General features: G+C 53.5%; 10 protein-coding genes across 10 annotated transcripts; 4 read left to right on the plus strand and 6 right to left on the minus strand.

The window, feature by feature from the left end:
• Nucleotides 1–1661: 1661 nt before the first annotated feature.
• On the minus strand, nt 1662–3201 carry J4E93_007195 (uncharacterized protein; the record flags this gene model as incomplete). The annotated part of the gene is made up of 3 exons (XM_049345105.1): nt 1662–2399; nt 2449–2654; nt 2850–3201. 3 exons carry the CDS (start codon nt 3199–3201, stop codon nt 1662–1664), a joined length of 1296 nt encoding a protein of 431 aa, XP_049198030.1.
• An 802-nt stretch (nt 3202–4003) lies between these two features.
• J4E93_007196 (uncharacterized protein) lies at nt 4004–4744 on the minus strand (the record flags this gene model as incomplete). Its single annotated transcript, XM_049345106.1, has 2 exons — nt 4004–4648; nt 4706–4744. 2 exons carry the CDS (start codon nt 4742–4744, stop codon nt 4004–4006), a joined length of 684 nt encoding a protein of 227 aa, XP_049198031.1.
• A 1532-nt stretch (nt 4745–6276) lies between these two features.
• On the minus strand, nt 6277–7962 carry J4E93_007197 (uncharacterized protein; the record flags this gene model as incomplete). Its single annotated transcript, XM_049345107.1, has 1 exon — nt 6277–7962. The coding sequence occupies one exon, from the start codon at nt 7960–7962 to the stop codon at nt 6277–6279; it is 1686 nt and encodes a 561-aa protein (XP_049198032.1).
• A 977-nt stretch (nt 7963–8939) lies between these two features.
• On the plus strand, nt 8940–9338 carry J4E93_007198 (uncharacterized protein; the record flags this gene model as incomplete). The annotated part of the gene is made up of 1 exon (XM_049345108.1): nt 8940–9338. The coding sequence occupies one exon, from the start codon at nt 8940–8942 to the stop codon at nt 9336–9338; it is 399 nt and encodes a 132-aa protein (XP_049198033.1).
• Nucleotides 9339–9618: 280 nt separating this feature from the next.
• J4E93_007199 (uncharacterized protein) lies at nt 9619–10144 on the plus strand (the record flags this gene model as incomplete). Its single annotated transcript, XM_049345109.1, has 3 exons — nt 9619–9623; nt 9661–9668; nt 9828–10144. 3 exons carry the CDS (start codon nt 9619–9621, stop codon nt 10142–10144), a joined length of 330 nt encoding a protein of 109 aa, XP_049198034.1.
• Nucleotides 10145–10295: 151 nt separating this feature from the next.
• Nucleotides 10296–12218, minus strand: J4E93_007200 (uncharacterized protein; the record flags this gene model as incomplete). Its single annotated transcript, XM_049345110.1, has 3 exons — nt 10296–11650; nt 11699–11827; nt 11876–12218. The coding sequence occupies 3 exons, from the start codon at nt 12216–12218 to the stop codon at nt 10296–10298; spliced, it is 1827 nt and encodes a 608-aa protein (XP_049198035.1).
• Nucleotides 12219–12827: 609 nt separating this feature from the next.
• Nucleotides 12828–13957, minus strand: J4E93_007201 (uncharacterized protein; the record flags this gene model as incomplete). Its single annotated transcript, XM_049345111.1, has 4 exons — nt 12828–12892; nt 12944–13337; nt 13385–13850; nt 13917–13957. The coding sequence occupies 4 exons, from the start codon at nt 13955–13957 to the stop codon at nt 12828–12830; spliced, it is 966 nt and encodes a 321-aa protein (XP_049198036.1).
• Nucleotides 13958–14957: 1000 nt separating this feature from the next.
• On the plus strand, nt 14958–15639 carry J4E93_007202 (uncharacterized protein; the record flags this gene model as incomplete). Its single annotated transcript, XM_049345112.1, has 2 exons — nt 14958–15046; nt 15093–15639. 2 exons carry the CDS (start codon nt 14958–14960, stop codon nt 15637–15639), a joined length of 636 nt encoding a protein of 211 aa, XP_049198037.1.
• Nucleotides 15640–16497: 858 nt separating this feature from the next.
• J4E93_007203 (uncharacterized protein) lies at nt 16498–17378 on the minus strand (the record flags this gene model as incomplete). The annotated part of the gene is made up of 2 exons (XM_049345113.1): nt 16498–16971; nt 17043–17378. The coding sequence occupies 2 exons, from the start codon at nt 17376–17378 to the stop codon at nt 16498–16500; spliced, it is 810 nt and encodes a 269-aa protein (XP_049198038.1).
• A 4046-nt stretch (nt 17379–21424) lies between these two features.
• J4E93_007204 (uncharacterized protein) lies at nt 21425–24661 on the plus strand (the record flags this gene model as incomplete). Its single annotated transcript, XM_049345114.1, has 1 exon — nt 21425–24661. One exon carries the CDS (start codon nt 21425–21427, stop codon nt 24659–24661), a length of 3237 nt encoding a protein of 1078 aa, XP_049198039.1.
• Nucleotides 24662–24724: the final 63 nt, after the last annotated feature.

The raw sequence follows: 24724 nt of genomic DNA on the forward strand, positions 1-24724 counted from the left end.
CTGTTCCACATGTTGCCGATAGAGCAATCTTTCTGCTCTCTCCACCGCACTGATCAACCTCATTTGTTCGCGCCTGATGCGACGGTACAGCCTGTCGAGGTCGCAAACAGTCACGCACAACAACCGGTTTCGTCTTCCTTGATGTCTAAAGTACACCACATCGCGCATCTTTTCTAGGATACAATCCTTCATTCGTGCGTTCGTGAGCAGTACAAGACGCTCCAGTCGAATTTGGAAAAGCCTAGACCATTTGTTCGCACGATGCTCGCCGTGGGGATGTAGGTCGTAAGGCACAGCATGACTTGCGTCCCAGAGGTTCCAGTTTTTGTTGATGTTTCGAAGCGTGGCGGTGCCTGCGCCTGGGAGGGTCAGGCAACCGATGCGAAGGTGTGTCATTGTTGTTTGTGATGGGGGGTTGGAGAGTCGCAGCAAAGAGTTAAGATTTTGCACCGTGTGACCACCGGAGTGCGCTTGTATGCCCAGGTGGCGTAGATACCTTTATAAACACATGCGTGTACATGTGAAGCCTGGCAAACATGAGATACTTTGGATCAAAATCTTGGATGACCCAGAGACGACCCAGAACCGACGAGCCAACCACACCTGTCGCATTTCATACTATTTATACGCGAGAAGATACTCTTAAAAAGAGAGGAGTATCGCATATCGGAAAGCCTTGGAGCGGAATCTTCTATACTGTGGTTCTGCAGAGAAAGTTAAGGGTACAGACGTTCTGGGCCTATAGCAAGTAGCGCCATTCCAATTCTCTTACACATCTTCCACCCAATAAACGAGATTCCATTTCGTCGCCTAACACCGCTTTGGATTGCCCACACTTCCCCACCGCCGCAATGACTGGATCTAAAACCCAGACTATCGCCTCGAACATCTTAGAGGATCGGTCCAGTACGGAGCTTCGCCATGCATTTCCTGTCCGAATACGACCGCGGCCTGGTACCGTTATTGCCTCCACGCCCGTGATGGCGCTATCTGATTTATCAGTCATCTCAAGAGGTCGAGTCGAATGGGTAAAGACGTTGCTGGGCGACGCAGTAAGGGAGCGATGCGAATGGTCCAGGGGTACAGGACAGGCCGATGTGACGACTGCAGATGTGCGAAAAGCAGACGGTTGGATATTGGCCGATTTGAAAGAGCTTGAATGTGAGCGGTCGCTCGAAGTCGGTACCGACCCGAATACTACTAGGGGCGCTCTACCAACGATCATACCGCGGCCACCTGGAAGCGACTGGTAACCACTCAGACCTCCAAGTCCAAAGATTGCACCAGTAGAAGACCCAGAAGAATCGCCGGCAAGGTCTTCGCGTTCGAGTGGCTTCCCACCACTTGAAGACATCGGCGTTGATCTAGTCCAACCATTCGACAGCGAGCACTCGCCGTTGCGCGCGACGGGCGAAACCATGGCATCGAGCCCTGTCATCATCGTAAAGGAAGAGCGAAAAAGTCTTGAGTCTCTGCGGAAGAAGCAGCTGGAGGCGGCCATGCATCGAGTGCTGGCCCAAGCGAACGACCACAGGCAGCAGGCAGAAGAATACCGCATCAGAGCACCCCACCACTCACGCCTCACTTTCGCACTTCAAATGCGCGTCTCAGAAATCCAGACTTCCGCTGCCATATCCATCCACCTCCCACCAATCCCCCCCTCAAATCGCCCCAATAATACTCCCCAGCCCCCCAATCCTCCTCGCCCACCTCGTCATCGTATCCACCGCATCCTTCCTCAGCTCCATCGTCGGCGCCGCAAAAGCCACAGCCATAACAGGCGCAATACTCCTCAGTAGGTCAAACCCGGGTGTCTGGGCTTGTTCGATCTCCGCCGCAGCCTCCATGATATCCGTCGTGGCTTTTGTAGCCACGTCGAAGTAATGACTGGTGGGCATCTCGTGGGACTCGATGGGGGCTGAGGCTTCCGTGTGTGTTTTGTACATGAGCATGCTTAGGACTAGGCGGTCGGCCATGTAGTTTGAGGCGATTAGTGCTATGAAGGTATTAGGTGAACTTGTGGTTGGTTTGGGAGATCCTTGCCGTGGTTTGGGTAGGGGTAGGGTCGACGTACCCCTCTCACCCGGTGTCCCGCCCCGTACGGGACTCCTGGATAAGTTCGTCAGGTGCGGGTATGCTGCAGCCCAGTCATCCAGTTGCCGGATTAATTTGCACGCGAGTTCTTTGCAAGATCGAACGTCGACATGCGAAGGTATTGGGGTTGAGAATAGGACGCGCATAGACCCCGGTATCTCGAGCATGGCGAAACAGTGGGGGACCATGAGTTCGATGTCTGCGAGAGTTTGGTGTGCGTCGCGTGGTTTGCCGATGAAGGGGAGGGTCATCCAGTCTGGGGATGCGTAGACGGATTTTCGGTTGAAGACCACGGATTTGTGCGCCTGGGGGTGTTAGTAGAGTGGATATCGGGAATGTGGGTTTTGGTCTTACATCAGAGCTACGAATTCCCTTGAAGAGCGGCCAGATGGCGCCTGACCCGCAGTTACTTGGACCCCGCATATTCATAATCTCAGCCGCTGCTGCGATGTGAGACATCGCACCCGTTGCAGTCGCCCCTACGTAGAGTTCGTACAACGACATGATAAGCGGCACCAGAACCTCTTCTTCATCAGGGATAGCATCATTCTTCAGTCTCGCTATAGACGTCCTCTGCGCACTCAACGCGACGGTATACCACCTCCAAGAATCAATCAAAATACTCGGATCATGATGATGTTTTCCAAAAAACGCCATGGAAACCGCGCGAAGAGACAGCCGAACAGCTGGCTTCCTTGCGTTGCTGTGAATCTGGTTTATATGACCCAACCATTGAATTTCCGGTGCGTACTGACTTCCGCCTTTGTTGAGCTCAATGTAGTGGGAGAGGAACGCGGTGTCTAGGGCTTCTGGCAGGATTCTTGAGGGCTGGTTTAGCATAGGGGGTCTGTACTGGTAGCGGATTGCTACGATGGCTTGCTCTATCTTTTCGTTGTCTCTGCTTTCGGATGGTAATGCTGGGTATGACGAAGAAGGAGGCTGGCCAGTTGGTGTTGATGTGCTTGCGGCTTCATCTTGGGCAAGGATAGTACGTGGAATTGTTGATGGCTGGCTATCGTCCGTTGAATCCTTTCCGCGGACTGCTAGTGCAGCTCTTGTTGTTTCTTTCTTCTTCCGACCTCTGGGCTTGGCTACTCGCTCCGTCATATCGATGACGATCGAACCCTGGAGAGCACCAGAGCAAGCAAGTCCGAGACGCCGACATTGTTGGCATTCAACTGGAGTTTCATCGCACTACACCACAGATCAGTCTTCAACCCTTCAATCGCAAATCGTGAGTAAAAAGACCTTAACACGTCTAGACCGACACTGAGCACAAGCCCTACTGCGCTGCGATTTGGGGGGCATTCCGTTCCGTCTATCCGTCTATTAAGGTCGGCCGGGCTGTTTCTGCACGGGAAGTGAAAGAGGGAATTCGCGCGAGGTAGACGAGGGAGGGATACAGGGGTAACGGTAGTCTGGGAACTTCATGCGGCGCAGTCTCATTTGGTCGTGCTGATTGGGTGGCAGTATAAGGTTTCGGAAGATACCTCTAGCAGAGTGGGGAAAGCGCGAGGTACCGCGTGAATTTCCGCAGCGAGTCTAGCACGTGCTGTAAGGGTCCAGCGTGCATTGGAGCGGGCTAAGATGCCGACTGTCGGTATCAGCATCGAATGTTGCGGGTGTTGTATTTACTTCGTTGTGAAGATTGTGGTAGAATGCGTGTATGGAAAGAGGACGTCGTAGTCTATGCTATCTGTTGACATGGCCTTTACACATCAAAGACTGATCATAAGCATCTCGTGGTATGGGATCGCTTATCGTTGTAGTCTGCAATTATAGGCATCGCATCAATGTCAAGAAATGGAGACCTAATACTGAAGACGCGACATATCTTCATTCAGAAAACATCTGCACAAAGGGTATCATACACCACCATCCCCATCCCATCCCCATCCCATCCACCCACCTACTCCCTCCCCAACTCCACAATATCCCTCATCTCCATCACCCAAACCCCCTCCTCCCTCTTCCCCTCCACACACCTCACGCCCGCCTCCACCGCCGCCCTCGCAATCATCCCCGCATCCTGCGCCCACCAATCCGTCATCTTGGGCGTCAGCCCCCTCAGCCCCTTCGCCAGACTCCTCAACGCCGCCTCCGCAGGCCTCGACTCACTCCTCTCCCCCACAATCAGACCGGGGCGTACAATAACCGTGTGTTTGAACCCTAGCCCCTTGACCGCCTCCTCCAACTCGCCCTTCATCTTCGGATACGCAAAGTAGCCATTGGGATTCGCGCCGTTGGACGAGATGAGGATGTATGTGTCTACGCCGGATTCTTTGGCGGTCTTGGCGAGGTCTAAGTTTAGATCGTAGTCGATTTTACGCTGCGCGTCGAAGCCGCCGACTTGGGCGCGCGTTGTGCCTAGGGCGCTGAAGAAGACGCGGGGGGAAGAGGATGTCGGGAATTGGGCGGGCCAGGTGGACGAGTCGGGAGAGGTGATGGGTTGCAGCTTTGTGGAGCCGGCTGGGTTGGGGAGTTCGCGGCGCGTGTAGGCGTGGATGGCGGAGAAGGAAGGGTGGGCGAGGAGCGTGGTGAGGATGTTGGAGCCCTGCGTGTTGTGTTAGGAGTGCGTGATGGGGTTATCTGGGGGTTGTGGGGGACGTACGACGAGGCCTGTGCTGCCTGCGAGTACTGCTGCCGCCATTTTAATACTTTAGTCGTGGTCTGTTTAGCAGTAGGATGAGCTTCTCAGCATGGAATGTGGGCGCGTGGTGTTGTCAGTCAAAAGTTTCGCCGTGTCTGTAAGTGCGGAAATTCGTCCGCGACCCTGCCCAGACAAGCCGACCGAGGTGCGTCATTCCGATAGCTGTCTCTCGCAGCTCCATCATCGAACCTGCACCTCACATGTGTAAGCCGTTAATCGCATAGCAAGGCAAAGACAAACAACCATGACAAAACCCTTGTCTACTCCTTGTGAAGGCAGCATCACGCATACACATTGCTTTTCCGTATCACACCACAATCGCATCACCAGCACGCCGCAGCACCCCTGACTCATGCCGTCGGCGCCCGCCGACCCTGCCCCAACCGAACTCACACCACCCTCTCACCACCGTCATTGCATCCAAAGTTTCGCACGAGGCCAGACCAATGACAGTGTCCGGGAACAAGCGACTGCTTTCCACAGCTTCCATGTCTGTTGCCCGATACGGGTTGTGTTTTGCTGCTGACTGTTGGTTTTGGTGTGCCTGGCTTGTCCGACATGTCAGGCCAGCCGTTCGGGTTGCGGAGAAGGCGCCCAAGAGGATGGAGGGCTCACGCCATGGTTTGGTGGTGCGATTGCGGGTTGGTGAGGGTGATGGGGATGGAGGTTTGGGTTGTGGGTTGGATAAATAGGTTGGTGTCTTTGGGGTATGGTGGCTATTCACAGACAACTACTACAACTATTACAACTACTACTGCGATCAACAGTCCACTTCATACACCTCATACATCCTTACGCTCAGCGAAAGACGAAAACACCAAGTTTGTCTACACAATACTACATTAACGCCACTCCCATCCCAACTCCATCTCACCCAACCCTCAACCTTCACACAGCCACACAAACCCCAACACACACCCATGCCATCACCAACCCAAGCCCGCCTCCTCTGGCGCACTCTCTCCCGCAGCATGGTAGAGCCCCACCCCTTCGCTCGCAACCCAATTACCATGACGCCTCACGCATGGCGAGCGGGTGATCTCTCAAGGAAACTGGTAAAAACGAGTGCTGTGTAAGTCCGTTCATTTCTTGTCTAACCATCCTTCTCCAACTATCCTTCTCGTTGGGAACATGTCGCTAACAGTCATTCAGCTACTTCCCCTTCTACGCAGTCATCTTTGGCTGGCCAGTCGCTGCGTCGTGGTGGTTTAATGGGAATATGTGACTCGAAGTTGCTGGGGGTGAGGAAGAGAGGTGTGAGACGGAGAAGGCGGTAGGGGAGATGAAGGGGTTGAGTAGTAAGGAAGTTGAATATTTGGTATTGAATATGCGGTGGGATGATTGATTAGAGATTGCATTGGTATGGCGTTTGGGTCTTTGAGATGTTGCATTTCCAATTATTGGAAAGAATCCGAGAACATTACTCATATCAATTCTAAACATGCTACTCCATCAACTGTTTTCGACAGATCCATCCGTCGCTTCTACGCAACACAAAGATACCCCATCACCTCCTCACACCACCCACCCCCCTACAAATCCAGCACAACCCTCCCAACCCCCCTACTAACACAACTCAACATGGCCCCCTCCTCCATCTCCTCCTCCAACAACCCCGTCCCCCGATGTTCCACCCTCCCCCCACAAACATCCACCCTACACGTCCCGCAATTACCCACCTCGCACGAACTATCAATGTCCATACCCACAGCCCTCAGCGCATCAAGCAGCGACTCCGTAGCACGCACCTCCACCGTCTTGCCGCTTTGTTCAAGCTCCGCGGTAAACGGATCACCGGATGTAGCTACCGTAAACGCTTCGATGTGGACAGAGGACTCGGGTATACCGTACGTCTTTGAGGTCGCGACAACGGCGTGCATGAGGCGTGGGGGGCCGCAGGTGTAGATGTGGGTTTGGAGATCGACTTTTGATAGGATGGCGGGGAGGTCGAGGCGTTGGCCGCGAGATTTGTTGTAGATTGTTGCTTTGGGGCCTAGTGCGGCGATTTGAGCGGCGAAGGGGATTTCTTCTGCGACGGCGTAGTGGAGATGGAAGTCTTGGTTTGCGTCTTGGAGGTAGGTAAACGCTGTCATGAAGGCTGTTATGCCGATACCGCCTGCGATGATGATGTGTCGGTCTGCGGTTTTGGCGAGGGGGAAACTCGCTGTGATGCGGCCGACGGTGAGGATGTCGCCGACTTTGGTTTGTGAGTGGAGGTATTTGGAGCCGCCGCGACTGCTTGGGTCTAGAGCGACACCGAGCTCGAAACGCTTTGAGGTACCGCATACGACGGAGTAGGCGCGTACCAACTTTCCTCCAAGCTTAAGCCGTACGTGGCTACCTGGCTCGACGGGCGCCGGCTCTGGGATGTCTTCAATGGATTCGAAGATGAAGGCTGTGACATTACTCGTCTCCCTACGCTTCTCGATAAGGCGGTATTCATTCCAAGTATCCATCTTCTCGTCTTCGCCACCAAATAGTCGACTATTGTGGTCTTCGACAACACCTCTATTCAGTCGTTTCTGGAATTCTCCTTTGATGTCCCATCCAAGCTGCGGCAGCTGCACAATGTGCTTCATCATCTCCACGTTATTTGTTTCGATAAAAAGGTAGTACATAACCCTGGCGACCGTCCACTGGGGATGCGGTCGCTCGAGTAGAGAGATCATGTCGCCGGCGGTGATGGTACCGGTTTTGATGATACGGTACATCCAGCCTGTCCGCAGTAGCGTCTGTGTGCGCTTGGCCATGTCTTTGACCTCGAAGCGATGGTTGAGCTTGTAGCAAGGTCCGCGTGGCTCGCTGACTTCGACGATAATGTCACCGATGGCCAGTCGATCTCCAATGCACAAGTTCATCTCGCTGACTTCAGTGTTGAATAGGTTCTCGCCAAACGCACCGGGCTTGAAATGGTGTTCTGAGGCGGGTAACTCTTTCTTCCACTCATCGTAATGCGATGTGCAGTAGTGGAGGAGGGCGTTGTCTTGGCCGCCGTGCAGATGGAATGCATGTTCATCGGTCGGAATACCCAGCTCGGTGATCTCGACTGGGCCCGTCAGCGGTCCTTTGTATATGGCAGACTCGATCTTGCCGTTTCCAAGCGACTTCTTGATCTTGCCGGCGCGTAGTTGGATGAGCGGGAAGGGCTCGAAAGGCGCTGGGTTGACCAGGGTGTCGGGGTCTGGAGGCGGCGGCGGTATCCACGTCGAGACAGGCATACTTGGGATTGTATCTGGGATCGATTGAGTACGTCGAAGTAGACCAGTTGGCGCAGCTGTAACCCTTCGATCTTTACAAGCGTTTCTTTATGTAAGGCGTAAAGACTTGGTGCTCCGTGCGCCAGGTCGGGTCAAAGAGAATGGACAATGGGGTCGTCGATCACGAACGTGCAATGAAGAGAAAGGTCCTTTTTTACTTCATGCAACAACTCCTAAGGTGTTAGGTCAGTCATCAGGCGTGCAGCCATAGCCTGCGGAGTACCCTGGGATGAGTCTAGACTGATTGTAAGCTACACCAGACTCGGAAGGCGTATGGGAAGATTGTGACTCTGCAAGAGAAGTCGATGAGTCTTGAAGACAGCTAGATGCACAATTCGGTAAGCATGCAAGAGTCAGGTTCGATGTGCGTCCCAGCATCATGATCGGCCTGACTTGAAGACCACAATATGTCATTCGATTCCTGGTGTTCTGTACATTTGACACTTTGGAGTTGTCTCATGTTCGATCCAATGTGTAGGGTCTGGCGGGATGTTGCCTGTTGAACGAAAAGCTTGTACCAAACAAGCCTGGAGACGCCTAGTCACAGGCGACGGGGAACGGCGGTCGGAGATCAACGCGACTCCCCGACCCGGGGTTGAACGCGTCGACTCGCTCGGACATACAAGTCATCGGTCAAGTCAAAGACCATATCAACGGCATTGGAGATGTCGTGCCGCGGATGAATGGTCGGAACGTAGTTCAGACGATGGACGCGTCGTGTGTCACGTGGGTAGCGGCCTCGGCTGCAGTTTGGTGGAGCTGACGTCAATGTGAGGGTCCGTGGACAAGCTCCGAGCTACAGCATCAACTCGTCACCGCGATCTCAAGATAGTCAATTGCTTCTGACCCCACAACTACTCGGCTTCCCAAACCTCAAACTCAATACATCCAATCTACTCATTCGGAAACCAAGACCTGTCGCACATCGCAACCTCACCATGTTCCGCATCCAACCCGCACGCGCCGTACAACGCGCAACCTTCTCTCGCGCAGCCATCGTTCGCCCTCGCTTCCTCAGCACAACACCAACACGCTTCGCTCAAAAAGATGCGCAAGACAAAGACTCGCTGAAGCCCCGATCGACTGAGTACGCCAAGTCTGGCTCCGACGATGGCGCCGCACACTCCGACGCTGCCTTCGACCCTAAACAGACCAGCCCTGAGGAGGCAGAGGCAACCGCTGAGAAGGAGGCTGGAGGCCCACAGAACAGCTTGAACGCCAGCCCGGGCAACAAGAAGGTCAGCGAACCCAACAGCCCAGACGTTGGCGGCAATGGCGGCGCGCCGGACAAGAAGAGCAGCGGTGGAGGCAGCGCACCTAAGAACAGCACAGGATAGACGCAGATATCACGCGGACAGGCTATAGTCACGATGAGGGGATGCCAAAGGCAGAGACATCAGGTAGCTATCGAGGGTAATCCAGGGCGTACAGGGAGCATCACATCACAGCATCATAGCATTGGGAGTCGCATCTCAGGCATCCAACTGTATATACCCCACAATCGAAAGAGAAAAAAAAAAGCCAATTTCGAAGCCACGACCACCAGTGACGTGCCCATGCTGCAGCTCCACCGGATGCGGCATCTGCGTGGAGCAACCTCAGTCTTGCACCCATGCAATGACGTCACAGCCAATGACGCTGCCCACAAGAACGCGGCAGCAACATCCGTCTTTGCACAACAAAACACTTCACACCTCTTCAATTCTGCTCTCATACCTCTAAATACCTCTCTCTCAAACCACAAACCTCACACATCCCCCTCTCTTAAACCTCAAACTCTCAAACTCTCAAACCCATCAAAATGGCACCCCGCGCCCTCTACACAGCAACCCGCTCCCTGCGCACCCCCATCTCCACCTCGCGCACACCATTCACCACACCTTTCACAACGCGCCGCACCTTCATGACTACACCCTCCCTGCGCATCAAAGAAGACGCAGCACGCACCCCCGAACAAGTCGAAGCCGCAAAGCAGGAGCAGCTCAAGGAGCAGGAAAAGGGCGAGGGCAGATGGCGCGAGGACCTTGCTAGTCATGGCGAGAGCAACATTGCGGCGGATCGGCAGCAGGTTGGTGATCATGAGGAGCATATGAAGGAGCTGCAGCGGGAGGGGAAGGAGAAGGGGGAGAAGGGGGAGATGTAAGGATGGATGTAAGGATGGATGGAAGGATGGATGGAAGGAAGGGTGGTGGTTGTATATGTCAAACCGAAGGAAGCGCATACCGAGTGAACCAAATGAAAATAGAGAATACGGAAGCAGCAGCATGTTGAAGCCACCCACATCCCCTCCCCCCTCAAAAGTTCACAACACTAGCCTCCAACACCCCCTCCTCCCCAATCAACGCCTTGAGCACATCCTCCCCAACCATCTTATCAACCCCCAAAATCATCAACGCCTCATTACTCCCCTCCCCTCTTCCTTCCACCTCATTCCCATTCCCTCCATTCCTCTCAGCCAACCGTTCCTCCACCTCCCCACTCAACGGCGCAACATTCATAAACTCAATATTCACCCCCGCCTTCCCCAGAAGATTCCCCACATACCCAATCTTGCCCACCGAATCAAAGTTGCGACAAATGAGCAAGGTGCCACGGGGCACGAATTCGCCTTTGAATTTGTCGAGGCGCGAGATGAAGGGTTTGTTGCCGGAGACGAAGCCTTGGATGATTTGGTCGGAGGAGGAAGAAGAAGAAGAAGAGGAAGAAGGGGGGTTGGTGGTTTGGAGGGCGCGGGCGGCGGAGGGAGATGCGTTACGGGAATGGGAATGGGGTTGTTGCGAAACGGAGCGGGAGGCGCGGGCGCGCAGGGTGATGAAAGAGGAGTAGGGTTTATCTTCTACGTTTTCGCGGGAGCGCTGTTCGTTGATCAAAATACCGCGCTCCTTCGCTAGTAACTCAGCATTAACAATATTAATGTTCAGGCCGTCGCTGGAGGTAATGGGCGTGAGCAGTCCCTTAACCAACGCGGCGAACAGCGGTTTCGTGGTGTTGATCGTAGCGAGCTTGCCTTCGTAGATGAGATCGAAGGTTGTGCGAAAAGAACCCGTTTTCGCGGAGGAGTAGTGTTGGGTGTAGAGGCTGCCCATTTTTTCGACGAGGCTGATGAAGGGTTGGAGGGTGCGGTATTCGTCTGGCAAGACGATGGGTGCGTTGACGGCTGAGCGGGGGAGTTCGCCGCTGAGGATTGAGACGACTTGTTCGCAGACATCGATGGACACGTTCTCTTGGGCTTCCTTGGTGGAGGCGCCGAGGTGGGGGGTTGCTACGACTTTTGGGTGGGCGATTAGCCGGGATGCTGATGAGTTTTGTTCGGGTGGTTCGGAGGTGAATACGTCGATACCTGCTCCAGCGATGACACCAGCGTCTAGAGCTTCGACGAGAGCATCTTCGTCGATCATGCCGCCGCGTGCGACGTTTAGGATGCGAGCTGTTGTCTTCATGGTCTCTAGTTCCGCCTTACCGATCATGCCTTTGGTCGAGGCGATCAAGGGAGTATGTAGCGTCAGGAAGTCGGCCTCTTTCAGGATCTCAGCTAGATTTGGGCGGAGGGTTACTGACGCCGCTGCAGCCAAGTTCGGGTTTGCATAGGGATCGTAGGCTATCAGACGCATGCCCAGACCATTGGCAATACGAGCAACTGTGAGACCGACTAGGAAGGTGTTAGCCAGCCCTTATAAACTTCAAGCATCAAACTCACCTTTGCCCAGGCCGACAATGGCAAGAGTCTTGCCTTTTGCCTCCACACCCACCAGTCGACTTCGCTTCCATTTCCCAGCTTTGATACTTTGCGATGCATCTCCAATATTGCGAGCCACAGCCATCATTACTGTCACATGTTAGTTAATGTAAGAATGGCCTTGCTTGGGCTACCTACGCGCAATGGTATGTTCCGCAGCAGCATTGATATTTCCAGAAGGTGAGTTCACCACAATGATACCGTGTGAAGTGGCACTCTGAACGTCCACATTGTCAACGCCAACACCAGCACGAGCAACGACTTTCATGTTCTTGGCGGCACCCAGAAGCTCTGCTGTCACCTTCGTCTCCGACCGTACGATGAGGGCGTCATACTCGCCGATGATCTCCTTGAGCTCTTCTGGACTTAGTCCTTTCTTCTCATCTACATCGAATTGGTCTTTCAGTAATGCGAGTCCATCTGGCGAGACCTTCTCTGGTATCAAGATCTTCCGTCTCGCTGTGTGCATGAGGATAGCCATGTTGACGGGTATCGGTATGTGCTGTTCTTACTGGCACTGGTAGACTTAGGTAACCAGATATGAAAGAGTTTCAGTGAGTTGATCAAGGGGATGTGTCGGTTATGGCGTTGACTGTAAGTTTACGTGAGACTGTATGAGATGTAAGCGCAAAGCCTACAGGAGGAGTACAGTCCATTTTGTACACCCAAAGTGAGACTGCGCCGCTATCGGTCTACTGCAGTAGCATGCGTCAGAGGGATGTCTTTGTGGTAGCTTTACCTGTTGGCTAGGTTTACCCCGCACTCCTTCTACCCCACGGGGTGAGCGCCGCTGCTGCAGGGTCAATTTGGCGAGTTACCTAGGTATCAAACAACGCCCTCGGATCTTTGTAGGGACGATGTTAATAATATTCATGAGAGAAACCGCTGAAAGAAAATCGATGTATTGGAGAACGTGTTTCATTATTTAGTCGTTGTTGTAGTACCGCGAGCGCTCGCGTCCGTCATGGTACTTTACTGTGCATATGTTGCGCAGCGTGGGTAGCCACATATGGTGTGATCTTCAACGATTGGAGGCTGAATTCCTGTAGAGTGGGATATGCACATCACGCGGGTAGTCGGCGCCGCCCGTTTACCAATTGCTACGTGTCTTGAGCTTCTCGTTCTGCACTACCTCGATCCAGTAACCATCGGGATCTGCGTATTCTGTCAGTTGTCGCTTCGTGCGATGAATAGATAACGACTCACCTAGTACGAAAGCGATGTTCTTCATGCGACCGTCAGTAAGCCTCTTCTTCCAGTTGACCTTCTTCTCTTCGAACCGAGCACACGCAGCGTCGAGATCGTCGACAGCAATGCAGATGTGGCCGAATCCTTGGGGCTCATCGTTGCCGTTGTGGTACTTGAAGTTTGCGTCGTTCTCGGTTCCGTAGTTATAGGTCAGCTCAAGCAGGCCTTCGGTGTTTGCTACCGGGTTGACGCCGTTTGCGGTGTTTTCGGATGCATCGGGGCCGTATCCAAGGAAGTACAGGTTGAACTTAGCGCTTTCATTTTCAGAGGTGCGCTTAAGTTTCATGCCCATGACATCTTGGTAGAAGTTGAGTGAGGTCTCCTTGTCCTTGACGCGGATCATAGTGTGGTTCTGCAATCATCAGTATACCAACGTAATGTCTTCCCAACGCTACTTACCATGCGGTATGAGCCTGTGTCGGTATCCTTGACATTCTCGGTCTCCTCCAATGGCTTCTGGCCAATGACCTCCACCCAGTAGCCATCAGGGTCGAGCACGAACGCAATGTGGCGCATGCGACCGTCTGTGAGCTTCTTCTGGAACTTGTAACCCGCATCTTCTAGCCTCTGGCAAGCTGCCTGCAGGTTGTCCACCGAGATGCAGAGATGGCCGAAGCCTTTGTGTGGTTCCGTGTTGCCATTGCTGATCTTGTAGTTTGGATCGTCTTCAGTGCCGTAGTTGTGTGTCAACTCGACGATTCCCTCGCGGTCAGTCCAGTGGTTGCCGTGCGAAACAGCCTTCGGGCTATCGTATGCGAGGAAGTAAAGGTCGAACTTGGCGTCGGGGTTCTTGATCTGATTGATCTGCTTCATTCCAAGGAACTCATAGAATTGGACAGAGCGCTTCGGATCCTTGATCCGGATCCTAGCAGGTGTGAGTAACTGGCCAATAGAATGGGGATGGCGCAGTGAATGCCATGCGGGTACTCACATGGAGTGGTTGAGCTTGTACTTGGATGGGTCGGTCGCCATGGTTGCTAGCGTTCGGATCAGGAAGCTTGGTGTACTGTTTGATTTGAGAGGATGAAATGGAGATGATGTGACTACTCGTAATGTTCTTGGTATTGCGAGACGCGTGAAAAGCATTCCAAGGTTGACTGAGCTCTCTAGCAGTGTCGCAGCGCAATTGAGGGGAAACAGATTCTAAGGCCGATGACGTCTGCGATCCAATGAAGAGCTGCCAATTGCCCCTCACCCGGTATTTGCTCGGAGATCAGCCCGGTGGGTTACAAACATCTCGAATGCGTGCGAACGACGAATCGTCCTATGACGTCGATGTCAAACATGAGCACTATCTACCCAGATCTAGAGATGTCACCAGGTCAATATATCTTTGTAAGGCGCGTGTCATCCAAGAACATCGTCGTGTCGCGTGCGCGCGCGCCCATCCCTTCGTTTCACACTCCACTCGTGACCCGGCCCAAAGATATACCCTGCGTCTGATTCCTGTCGTGATGTGTAGATACACGCAACCTGGGTAGCATCTCCAAGCCGCTCATGGTGCTAGGCTGCAACAATACAAGCTCTCATAGCATGAGCGCGAGAGCACGTGCGGCGGAAAACAAGGCTCCGGCCAGCCCAGGTGGTCATAGCTCTCTCTCCTGGGGAACTTCGTCTTGAACATCGTCATGATCAAGATACTGACACGCGCAACTTCTCTCTCGTGCTCCCATCCGTTCCTTCTCGTTTTCTAACGCGTTCCTTACTGTTGCGACGCGTCGCTGGTCATTGTATCTGCCTTTGGTCTCCGAGAAGGCGCAGATCGGTGAATTAGCAGCACGACAGCGCGGAAGTGGTTGCGCGAACGATTGACCAGGTACGTGGGCCTGATTTCACGTCACCATCATCGAAATCACATACATTCGCTGCAGCGCGTGGTACTCGCAACATGCTCACACGTCGCTAAAAGCTTCCCACGCACAGTCTATTCTTCATTTTTAGTTCTTAACACCTACAGCTTCCCCGTCTAATCATGTCTGCAGATCCCACAATGATCAACATCGCTAAAGTGAGCGACTGGCTCACGCAGAATGCAAACGAACACATCTACCCAAGACTCTTGTAGGTTCCAAGTACCAAACACTGTTATTCCAACTAACTTCAGTAGCCTGATGTCTCCAAATGGCACACTATTAGCGTACTCAAAGCCTGTCCAGACCAAGGAGCTTCGCGATCAGGCTGCCCTAATATCTATGACATGGAAAGACAACTGCCAAGGACGTCAAAAGCCATCGACCCGCAATGGAGCTACCCAGGACCAGTCGCTGCAACCCGCACTTAGGACACTCACCATCGAGACTCCGGATTGTAATATCATAGTACGCCTATTGCAACCAGAGCTACTGCTCGTTCTCATCGGTAGAATCGCTCCCGGCAAAAAGCAGGGCTTCAAGATTTCGGCCGAGGGACAGGGAGACCCACGCTACCCAGAGGCAGACGACCCAGTTTCACGTCCTGGTTCAAGCAACGAACAGCATTTGACCATCAAAGGCAAAGCGCCCTCATTACTCAGCAACATGAGCCAGCGCGATAGGGATCTCAGGAGCGGCGCGCTTCACGTCCAGCGGAAAAGATTAGATGCCCTGGCTGAGTATGTCTTGCAAGACTTCGGCGAGACTGGATTTGTCATGCCCGCAGATGCAGACCTTCAGTAGTACGATGATGCGGCTCGGGACGGGGACACGTTACCCCTGCCTCACTCTACAGAGACCGACTATGAGGAGACTGATGGTGACGAAGTACTGCACAAGAGATCGCTGGCTTGGGTCAGTTCGCTGACCGCGCTAGTATGAGCTCATTGTGTTCCCAGGAAGGAAGCGGACTGTGATAGCGACCTCTCCACGGCCATGTGCTACATTATAGCTAATGATCCTGCTGCCTGTTGGCTACATGGGTTTGGCCAGTGCTCAGAACAGCTCGCACGCGAACAAGTAGCCGTCAGCCTGCTTTACTGGCGGATGGATCGCACCGAGTTTGCTTCGCTCGCATGGTTGACAAGATTCTCTGCGAGGTGCGGCACTCTGCAGAGTTTTGTTTTGAAGAGGAAGAGTTTGTGTATATTGCAGGAATATGGGGACTGCCGAGGCGTAATTGGTGGTAGAGAGAAGGAAACATCGGAAACAGCCGTCGTGTTTGCGCTGCATTTTTGGATACCCATGAGTCGAATTTGACTTTGTTTGCTGTTCACATGGATCTCAGGTGACATTCTCTTGGACTAAGATAGCTAACTGGCCGGGCATGCGTTGCCCGCTATGACAGAACGACTCAGTTTTTAACATATCTCCCTCAGCAGCGATATACCATAGGATACAGCAGCACGTCCACCCATATTACACATCATGAAAGACACATCCTCAAAGCCACCCTTGGAAGCGAGGTGTAGCAGATACCAACTCTCAAAATTTGTATTTGGTTTCCTGTCTAACAATGTCATAAACCTGGCGACGGGCCAAGGCTCTAGGAGACGCCGAACAGCCGCCACGAATACTAGCTTCAGCGTGATGCACATCCCATCATACCGGCAACGGCTTCGGAACACCCCTCTTAACACCAGGCTCGCCCAGACCCGGAATAACCAAAGGCGCCCTCCTCTCCATCGGCGTCCTACCAATAGGGAAGAACTTTGTGATCGTGTGATCAGGTCCATATGCCTCTTCGACGAGATACACCGTCACTCTCCACCAAGCGCAGAGGGCGGACAACATCCAGAAGTAGCTCGCAGCCTTCATTCCCATCGTTACTCCGCCAGTGAGACTATCACCCGATGCGCTGGTATCCGCCGTAGAGATGGGACGACCGTTGTACGCAAACATGCAGCAAGCGATCGTACTGCCGATAGCCAGGGAGAAGAGACAGACGCTGAGGACAACATCGCGTGCCGTCGCTGCGAGCGCGCCCGACCAGGTGAAGACGCAAAGTATCACGAACCAGGACGCGAGTTCGGGGAAATGCGTGTGCACTTCATGTGGTTCCAACGCACCAGCCGCCTGTCATTACCGTCGTTAGCCCACCATCCCTACCCTGTTTCAAACCCCCCTCATAAACCATCAACACTTACAACAAAAGCGTACAAAACCCCAATACTAATCCAAAAACTTCCCCACATGGTATTTATCACCGTCACCAACGTATCCCTCGCTTTAAACCCATACAGCCCCGCGATGAACTGCGCCAGTCCGCCGAACAGACCTACGAAAGGGAAGAAAATGGTTGGGGATTCGGAGTTGCCCCACCAGTTTGCGATGTAGGATGAGGTTATCCATGTTGAGCCTGCGAAGCCGGCGAGACCGAGGGCGGCGGGCGGGGCGATGGGTTGGAGGAAGATTTGGATGCCGGGGGTTTGTTGGAGGGTTTGGTCGACTTTTTTGGGGGAGGAGGCGGCGTGGAGTGCCATTTTGGATGGTGTTTGTTATGGAGGCCTTGCAAGAGGGAAATGGGTGGTAGGACGATGAGACAGTCCGGAGATGATTATTGCTGATTATGATGTAGTACGAGCATTGGGAAACTGCGACAGGCGTTGGAATAAAATACACCTTTTTTAACGATCGGCGACCTTATTGCAGTGATGCAATCGCACGGTCAGTGGAGTCTGGAGATAGGATTGTGATGTTTTGCTGTTACGATGTTATGACGATAAGCGCGACACGGTAAAGCGCTCCGTGTGCTGATCACGAACATCGCGACTTGTTCGCGTCGGCACCTCGCTTCCGTGTGAACACTTTGACATCATCGCAACACAGATGGACATGCTCATTCGTTGGAATTACACGACAAAGGATTCTCGAGACCCCGCAAGGCACGGTGGAGATCGTGATTACTGGGGACATCAGGGATCGTTCCCGGCCATTGCCAAATTCGGTAGTTCGCGACGATGTGGAGCGGTGATGCTCAAGGATGCTTATCTTTGAGTTGCATGTGCTTAGTTAGTTTGAACTCGAACGTAGGAGGAATAGTAAGAAAGAAGATGTCATCGCACATTCCCCAGATGATGCCGATGGTTTCGAGTTCACGGAGCATCTTCGGCCAGGGTTTGGTTCTTCCAACTCCTCGAATCATACCGTCCTCATCGTCGCTCGATACTTCGCTGCTCTTTTCACCGCTTTGACCATCGGCGTCTGTGACAACTTCGGGCTCATTCCCACTGCCCTCCCCTCTGGGTCAGTGCAGTTTGCATCCGCCTCTTCTCGCTCATTTCTAGTTCTTTCTTGACGCTGCGTCTCTTCCATATCGACTGGAAAGGCCCCTGGAATGTGGATGCATTTGTTTTCATCATCGTTCGTGATATATTCGACAGGAGTGATGCTATCAAGCAGGGCCTGGAAAGCGGCTGATTCGTCGGAGGAGGGTGCAAACTCCTGTGGGAAGAGATAGTCGTAGCGCTCTCCGAACCAAAACCAATATTCCTTCAGTGACTCTTCGTCCATTGGAAGACCTTTGATGCTTGCCTTCTCCAGTACCCGTAGAGTTTTCACATGACCATGAGTAGCTGCGATGTGAATAATCGACAGACCGTCATTTTTCTTACGATTCAGTCGAGCGCCGTGGTCTATGAGCGTCCCGAGTGCGGAGCAGTTGTTGAGCATCACAGCTATCATGACTGCTGTTCTGCCCTCGTGATCTTGCGCTTCCATGTCGGCGCCAGCTGACAGTAGTCGTTCGCAGGTGTAAGACGTAGAATGATAAGCCGCCCTCATCAAAATGGGCATCCCATCATGGAGCCCATGAACATCAGCTCCGGCGTCTAGCAAGATATCTATCATTGGAGTATGCCAATCCTGTAGCACCGCCACGCCTAGAGCGGTTTCATTGTGCCGGCAAATTTGGTCAACGTCTGCGCCGGCCTCGACGATCTTCCTGCAAATTGCGCCAGAATTCAAGTGAGATCTGACAGACTGACACAGCGGAGTGGTACCATCTTTTGCCACAGCGTTCAAATCCGCGCCAGCTTCGATCAGCACATCGACAGCCTCAACGTTTCCCAGATTCACAGCCCAGTGTAGAGGTGTGTTGCCCATGGAATCTCGGGTTAGCACAGCGCCCGGCTCGCTTTGTAGAAGGTTTTCAAGGCTCGTAATGCGTTCGTTGAGTAGTAACTTTGCGGCGGGACCGAGGTCGAGAACACCACTCGCCTCCAGAAGATCCGATCGTCTTTGAAAGTCTTCGCATACTTCGCCCCGTACACAGATGGCGCCAAAAAGCTGCGCAGGAGTACTATTGTCATCAGCGGGCGTGGGCAAGTTAGTGTCGATGATACTCACAGCCCGTTAACGGGGGACGGAAATCCAATGTCCGCTCCATTATCCAACAGCATCATGTACATAGACTCAGAGTCTTTATGTTCAAGAGCAATCTTCCCAGTTAGTGAAAAACCCTGTCGATGAACAGCGGGCGCTTACTGTAAGTAGCGAGATAGGTTCACGGTTTAGGGTCGTGAGCATATCGAAACCCCTGATTCCGTAGTGTTCCATCATCCGCTGAACTTCGACAACCGTACCGTTACGAAATGCAGTCATCAAACTCCAGTGGACAAAGTTGTCGGTGACAACTCGTGGTATTCTAAGACTCCAGGCTCCTCCGATGCCATCGAGTGACCGCCAAGATGCGGCAACTTCAATTCCCATTGGCAGGAGCCAGGTCGGAAGAAAGTACTGAAGCCGCAGAGCTCCTGCCCCGTTTGACCTTTGAAGACACCGTCCGTAGTTACATGATCGGCGGTTGAGCAAAGGTACTGAAGTAAACTTGAAGAATGCGGCACCTAATACCCCACGTAGCCATCTCGGCGTAGTACCCTCAAGTGGTATATGGCAGTCGCAAGGACATGATGACTTGCAGGTTCGGTTAGTCGTCGCTTCGATAGTTTCAACCTTGATACAAGAATTGCGATTGACTTGCTGGTCGACCATGGTCTTATCGGTACTTGATGAGATTGTGCTCATGCAAGTGGCCTTCTCCATAACGGAAGGCAAGTCGGGCGCATTGCCTTCAACCATAGGTTTTGTTGAGATGTCCCCCTCCCGAACGATAGTCACATTTCGGATGACGGTATAAAGCTTACTAGTGGTTTTCCTGAAAGCGCAAAGTCAGCTGGTTGGCTCCATCTACGAACAATGCCTGATCTAGCTTCCTATCGTGATCCCAGCATGAGAATATGAACAGTGAAAACCGACTCACATGTTCGTCGCACTCATCGCCAATATAAAGCTGAGTTTCAAGGAAGCGAGCTCCTGCTGGAACGCATCGATCTGACATTGTGCTTGACCACGTCCCAACACGTCCATCCACTTCACGCGTCTCTTCATCTCGGTGACTCTATGAGCACCTACCACATCTTGTCGCTCACGCAGAACATCTCTCCGTAGAAACTTAGCGAAGGCTTCAATTCGGCCCAAAGCTCGATCTAGAAGCCTGGTAAATTCGACCTGATAAGGTGACGGAAGCTGCTGATGGGTCTCATCTAATGTCTTCTGTACCAGAGCAAGAGTAGCCTTGAAGTCAGTCACTTCATTGATCGCCCCAAGGACGTATAGGGAAACGCCGCGCAGGCCCAATACTCGTTCCAGGATCGATGCGGCATGGCTGGCTGCGCTGATGAGGGTGATTATGCTGGCCACTAGGCCGATGGCTTCCATTGTGAGTTTGAAAGTGCGGAGTTATCAGTCTAGGAATTTCGTGTCATCCTAGTGAACTCGATAGAAGCAAAGCAGCAGGATATGAAGAAGCCATGATGGAGGCGCAGTGCTGTAGCCTATAGTTGTCCAATGTTATTTGTACGACACGAAGTGAGTACAAGAGGTATACACAGACCACATACGGTCAAATCAATACTGCACCGCTGCGCGCATACAGTCTGGCACTGGATGCGTATGCATGCGCCCGGTTCGTGCATCTAGTTGTTCATGCTCAGCTCTGTGTAGTGTCACCCAGACTCGTAGAGCATGCAGTAATCAATCAGTCCGGTGTCGCGACGGGAGTCCACCAGGTTTTGCGCGACAATGCATTGCGCGAAGGACAGTGGAAGACGGGATGAAACGGTGTTGCTGATCAGATCTCCGAGAGCCGTGATTTCCCCGCCGTCACGTGCGCAGACTCTTGGCGTGTCGAGCACGCAATTCGCGCTAGGGCCAAATTCTCGTCGCGTCAAGGCGACATTCCGCGCATTTGCAATCTATCGCCCGAAAGACGTGCTAGAGCATCTGGACAGAGCCAATCATGGTGTCCGTGAAGGATTGCGTCTTGCTCGGTCGGTCTTCTGCCGATGTCGCTACTGGACGACGGCACTTTTTGGCTGCTACGAGGCGGCAAACCCACGACACGGATATACTCCCACGGTGAAGCCTCCGGAGCGTCGTGGCACCTCCCATTCTCTCATATACCCCAAAGAGAGACTCTCATTGCCTTTCCTGAAAGGCTGAGTTGCTGAGGCGCATACTTGTATTCAAGATGCATTTCCAACAGACTGAGTCTGCCGGCCCTGGGGCTGAGCAGAACGCACCCAAGGACTTCTCCAAGAAGTCGTCCAGTCTGCCGTTTGGCCAGGACCTCTCCTACCAATCTATCGGTGGCCCCACCTACCTCACGGCCCAAACTCTCGTTCAACAGGTCGCATACGCCCTCTCGGATAAGATCTTCGCATACTCGGCTGAGTCGTTCGACTTGGATGTCGCAGTCAAGTACTGGCAAGAACAGGGCGAGAAGAATGCTTTCGGCTACCAGACTGGTGTCTCTTCCCTGGAGACGAGGACCGGTGCTGGTGCCATCGCCTTGGGATACATGTTCTCCAAGGACTATGACTTGAAGAAGCGCCATATCCCCCAGTCTATCGTCGCCTCCTCTTCTACCCTGAACTACCTCCGCGCCTCGCTCGACCAGCTATCCGCCCTCTACTCGGTCGCAAACCCTTTGACCGCCCACATCGCCGCAGTCGACTACTCCGCCAACTCCAGCGCTGGCCTCGTCACCGACTATGTCTCCTCCCTCACACTCGCCGAAGACCTGGGCCTTGGTCTCGTCTGCAGCCCGTCTGTCTTCGAGGCTCAGCACATGTCCCTCTTCGCTACCCTCCTATCGAGCGTCCTCCCCACGATCCACACATACGATGGCATTAGCGTTGGAAGGGAAACAGCGAGACTAGTCGATACTCTCGACCAGACCAGGCTGCACAACAGCTACGAGGCGGTGCTCAAGGCCGTCTCGGAGGTTGACAAGAAGCACTCCGACACCGCTGGTCGCGTCCTGCGCCTGCTACAAGCCTTCAACGACGAGCTTGGCGAAGACTACAAGCTCTTCGACTACTACGGTCATGAGGAGCCCGAAAGCGTACTTGTTGTTTTCGGTACCGTGGAGGCTTCCCTGACCGCTCAGGTCGCCAACGCCTTGTCCAAAGATGGCGATAAGGTCGGTGTCGTCAACGTTCGTGTCTACCGACCGTTCGTTGAGGAGGCTTTCCTTGAGGTACTCCCCAAGACCACTCGTCGTATCGCCGTTCTTGGCCAAGTCAAGGATGAGGCCGCGGTGCTTGACCCTGCGGAGTACTCCAGGCTCTACTCGGACGTCTTGGCGTCAATCCAATTCGCCTACGACAGGGACGTCGAGGTCACTGATGTCAAGTACTCGCGCGAGCAAGTCTGGACGCCCAGCAACTTCCTCGATGCTTTCCGTCAGATCCACGCCGAGAAGGAGGGTGCTGAGGTCCGCTCGTACGTCGACATCCTAAACACTGCCGACGTCAAGCAGTACAGCTTCTGGAACCTCGACGAATCATCTGCCGCCAATGCCCCAGTTGTAGTTGGCAAGCTTCTCTCGAGTGACTCTTCCAAGAACGTCTTCGTTCGCAGCGGCCACGACAATCTCGTGCAGGGCGGTGTTACTCGTACCGACATCCGTAATGCCGACTACACCATCGAAGCGCCTTATGCTGTTGAGCAAGCCGATGTCGCTTTCGTTGGCGACATTGCTATCCTGAAGGAATTTGATGTTCTTAATAGCGTCAAGCCCGACAGCTCTATCATCGTCAAGCTGCCCGGTGTGAAGAACGAGGACATTGAGAAGAAGCTCTCGCCTGCTTTCCGCAAGGCCCTCGTGGACAAGGACATCCAGCTCTTCGTCCTTGACCCTGCTTCATCTGAGGCTGTCGCTGAAGATGAATCTCTAGAGTCTTACCTCACCCAGCTCGCCTTCTTGAAGGTTGCTCGTGAGGACTTGCTCTCCTCTAGCCTGAGCAAGCTTGCTGCTATCAACGGTAGCTCAGAAGTCTTCGACAAGCTCACCCAGCAGCTCGAGAGCGCTCTTCGTGAAGTCGAAGTCCCTGCTGCTTGGGGCACGGTTGAGGAGGACGTTGAGCCCATTCGACTCCCCTCAGACATCAACGTCAACAGCTTTGCTCCTTTCGACCGCATCGAGGCCGAGCCACCAACCCTGCTCAAGGACTGGCAAGTCGCAGCCAAGGGCTTTGCCTTCAAGGAGGCCTTCGGCACTGCGAACCAAGTTCGTCCCGATCTTGGCTTTAAGACCAGTGTTGTTCACGTCAAGGAGCGTCGCCGCCTCACACCACAGAACTACGACCGTAACATCTTCCACATCGAGTTCGATCTCGGTAACTCTGGCGTCACTTACGCCATTGGCGAGGCTCTCGGGATCCACGCAGAGAACGACGAGGCACAAGTTGAAGAGTTTATCAAGTGGTATGGTCTCAACCCCAATGAGATCGTCGAGGTCCCGTCTCGTGACGACCCCAACGTTCTGGTCAACCGTACCGTCTACCAGTCTCTTATGCAAAACGTCGACATCTTCGGTCGCCCACCAAAGCGCTTCTACGAGTCGCTTGCTGAGTTCGCTGATGACGAGCGTGAGAAGCGTGAGCTTCTGCAGCTTCTGAGTGCTGAGGGTGCCACTGAGTTCAAGCGCCGTGCGGAGGTCGACACTGTCACCTACGCCGACATTCTACTCGAGTTCCCGTCTGCTCACCCAAGCTTCCACGACATCGTTCGCATCGTCAACCCCATGAAGCGCCGCGAATACTCCATTGCCTCCGCACAGCACGTGACTCCCAACTCCGTCTCTCTGCTCATCGTCACTGTCAACTGGGTCGACCCCAAGGGCCGCGACCGCTTCGGCCAGGCAACTCGCTATCTCAACAGCCTCAAGGTTGGCGCGCCTGTCACCGTTTCCGTCAAGCCATCTGTCATGAAGCTTCCTACCAAGACAACCGCGCCCATCATCATGGCCGGTCTCGGAACTGGTCTCGCGCCTTTCCGTGCCTTTGTCCAGGAGCGCGCCTACCAGAAGCAGCAGGGTCACGAGATCGGTGAAGTCCTACTCTACATGGGCTCTCGTCACCAGCGTGAGGAGTACCTCTATGGCGAGGAATGGGAGGCATACCAAGACGCCGGTATCATCACCCTCCTCGGCCGCGCCTTCTCTCGTGACCAGCCTCAGAAGATCTATATCCAGGACCGTATGAGAGAGTCCCTGAAGGATATCCGCAGGGCGTACCTCGAGAAGGAGGGTAGCTTCTACCTCTGTGGACCCACATGGCCGGTACCTGATGTCACCGAGGTGCTTCAGGAGGCTGTCGAAGTCGAGCACAAGGTCAAGAACGTTGGCGCTAAGAAGATTGATGGACGCAAGGAGATTGACAAGTTGAAGGATGATGGTCGTTACGTACTTGAGGTTTACTAGGCAACACGTAGATATGAGATAGATCCATGATATTCCATTATTAAGGCCTAGTGCCAATTACCG

Source organism: Alternaria ventricosa (genome assembly GCF_023758065.1).
Source record: "Alternaria ventricosa strain BMP 2768 chromosome Unknown scaffold_12, whole genome shotgun sequence".
Lineage (NCBI taxonomy): Eukaryota > Fungi > Ascomycota > Dothideomycetes > Pleosporales > Pleosporaceae > Alternaria > Alternaria ventricosa.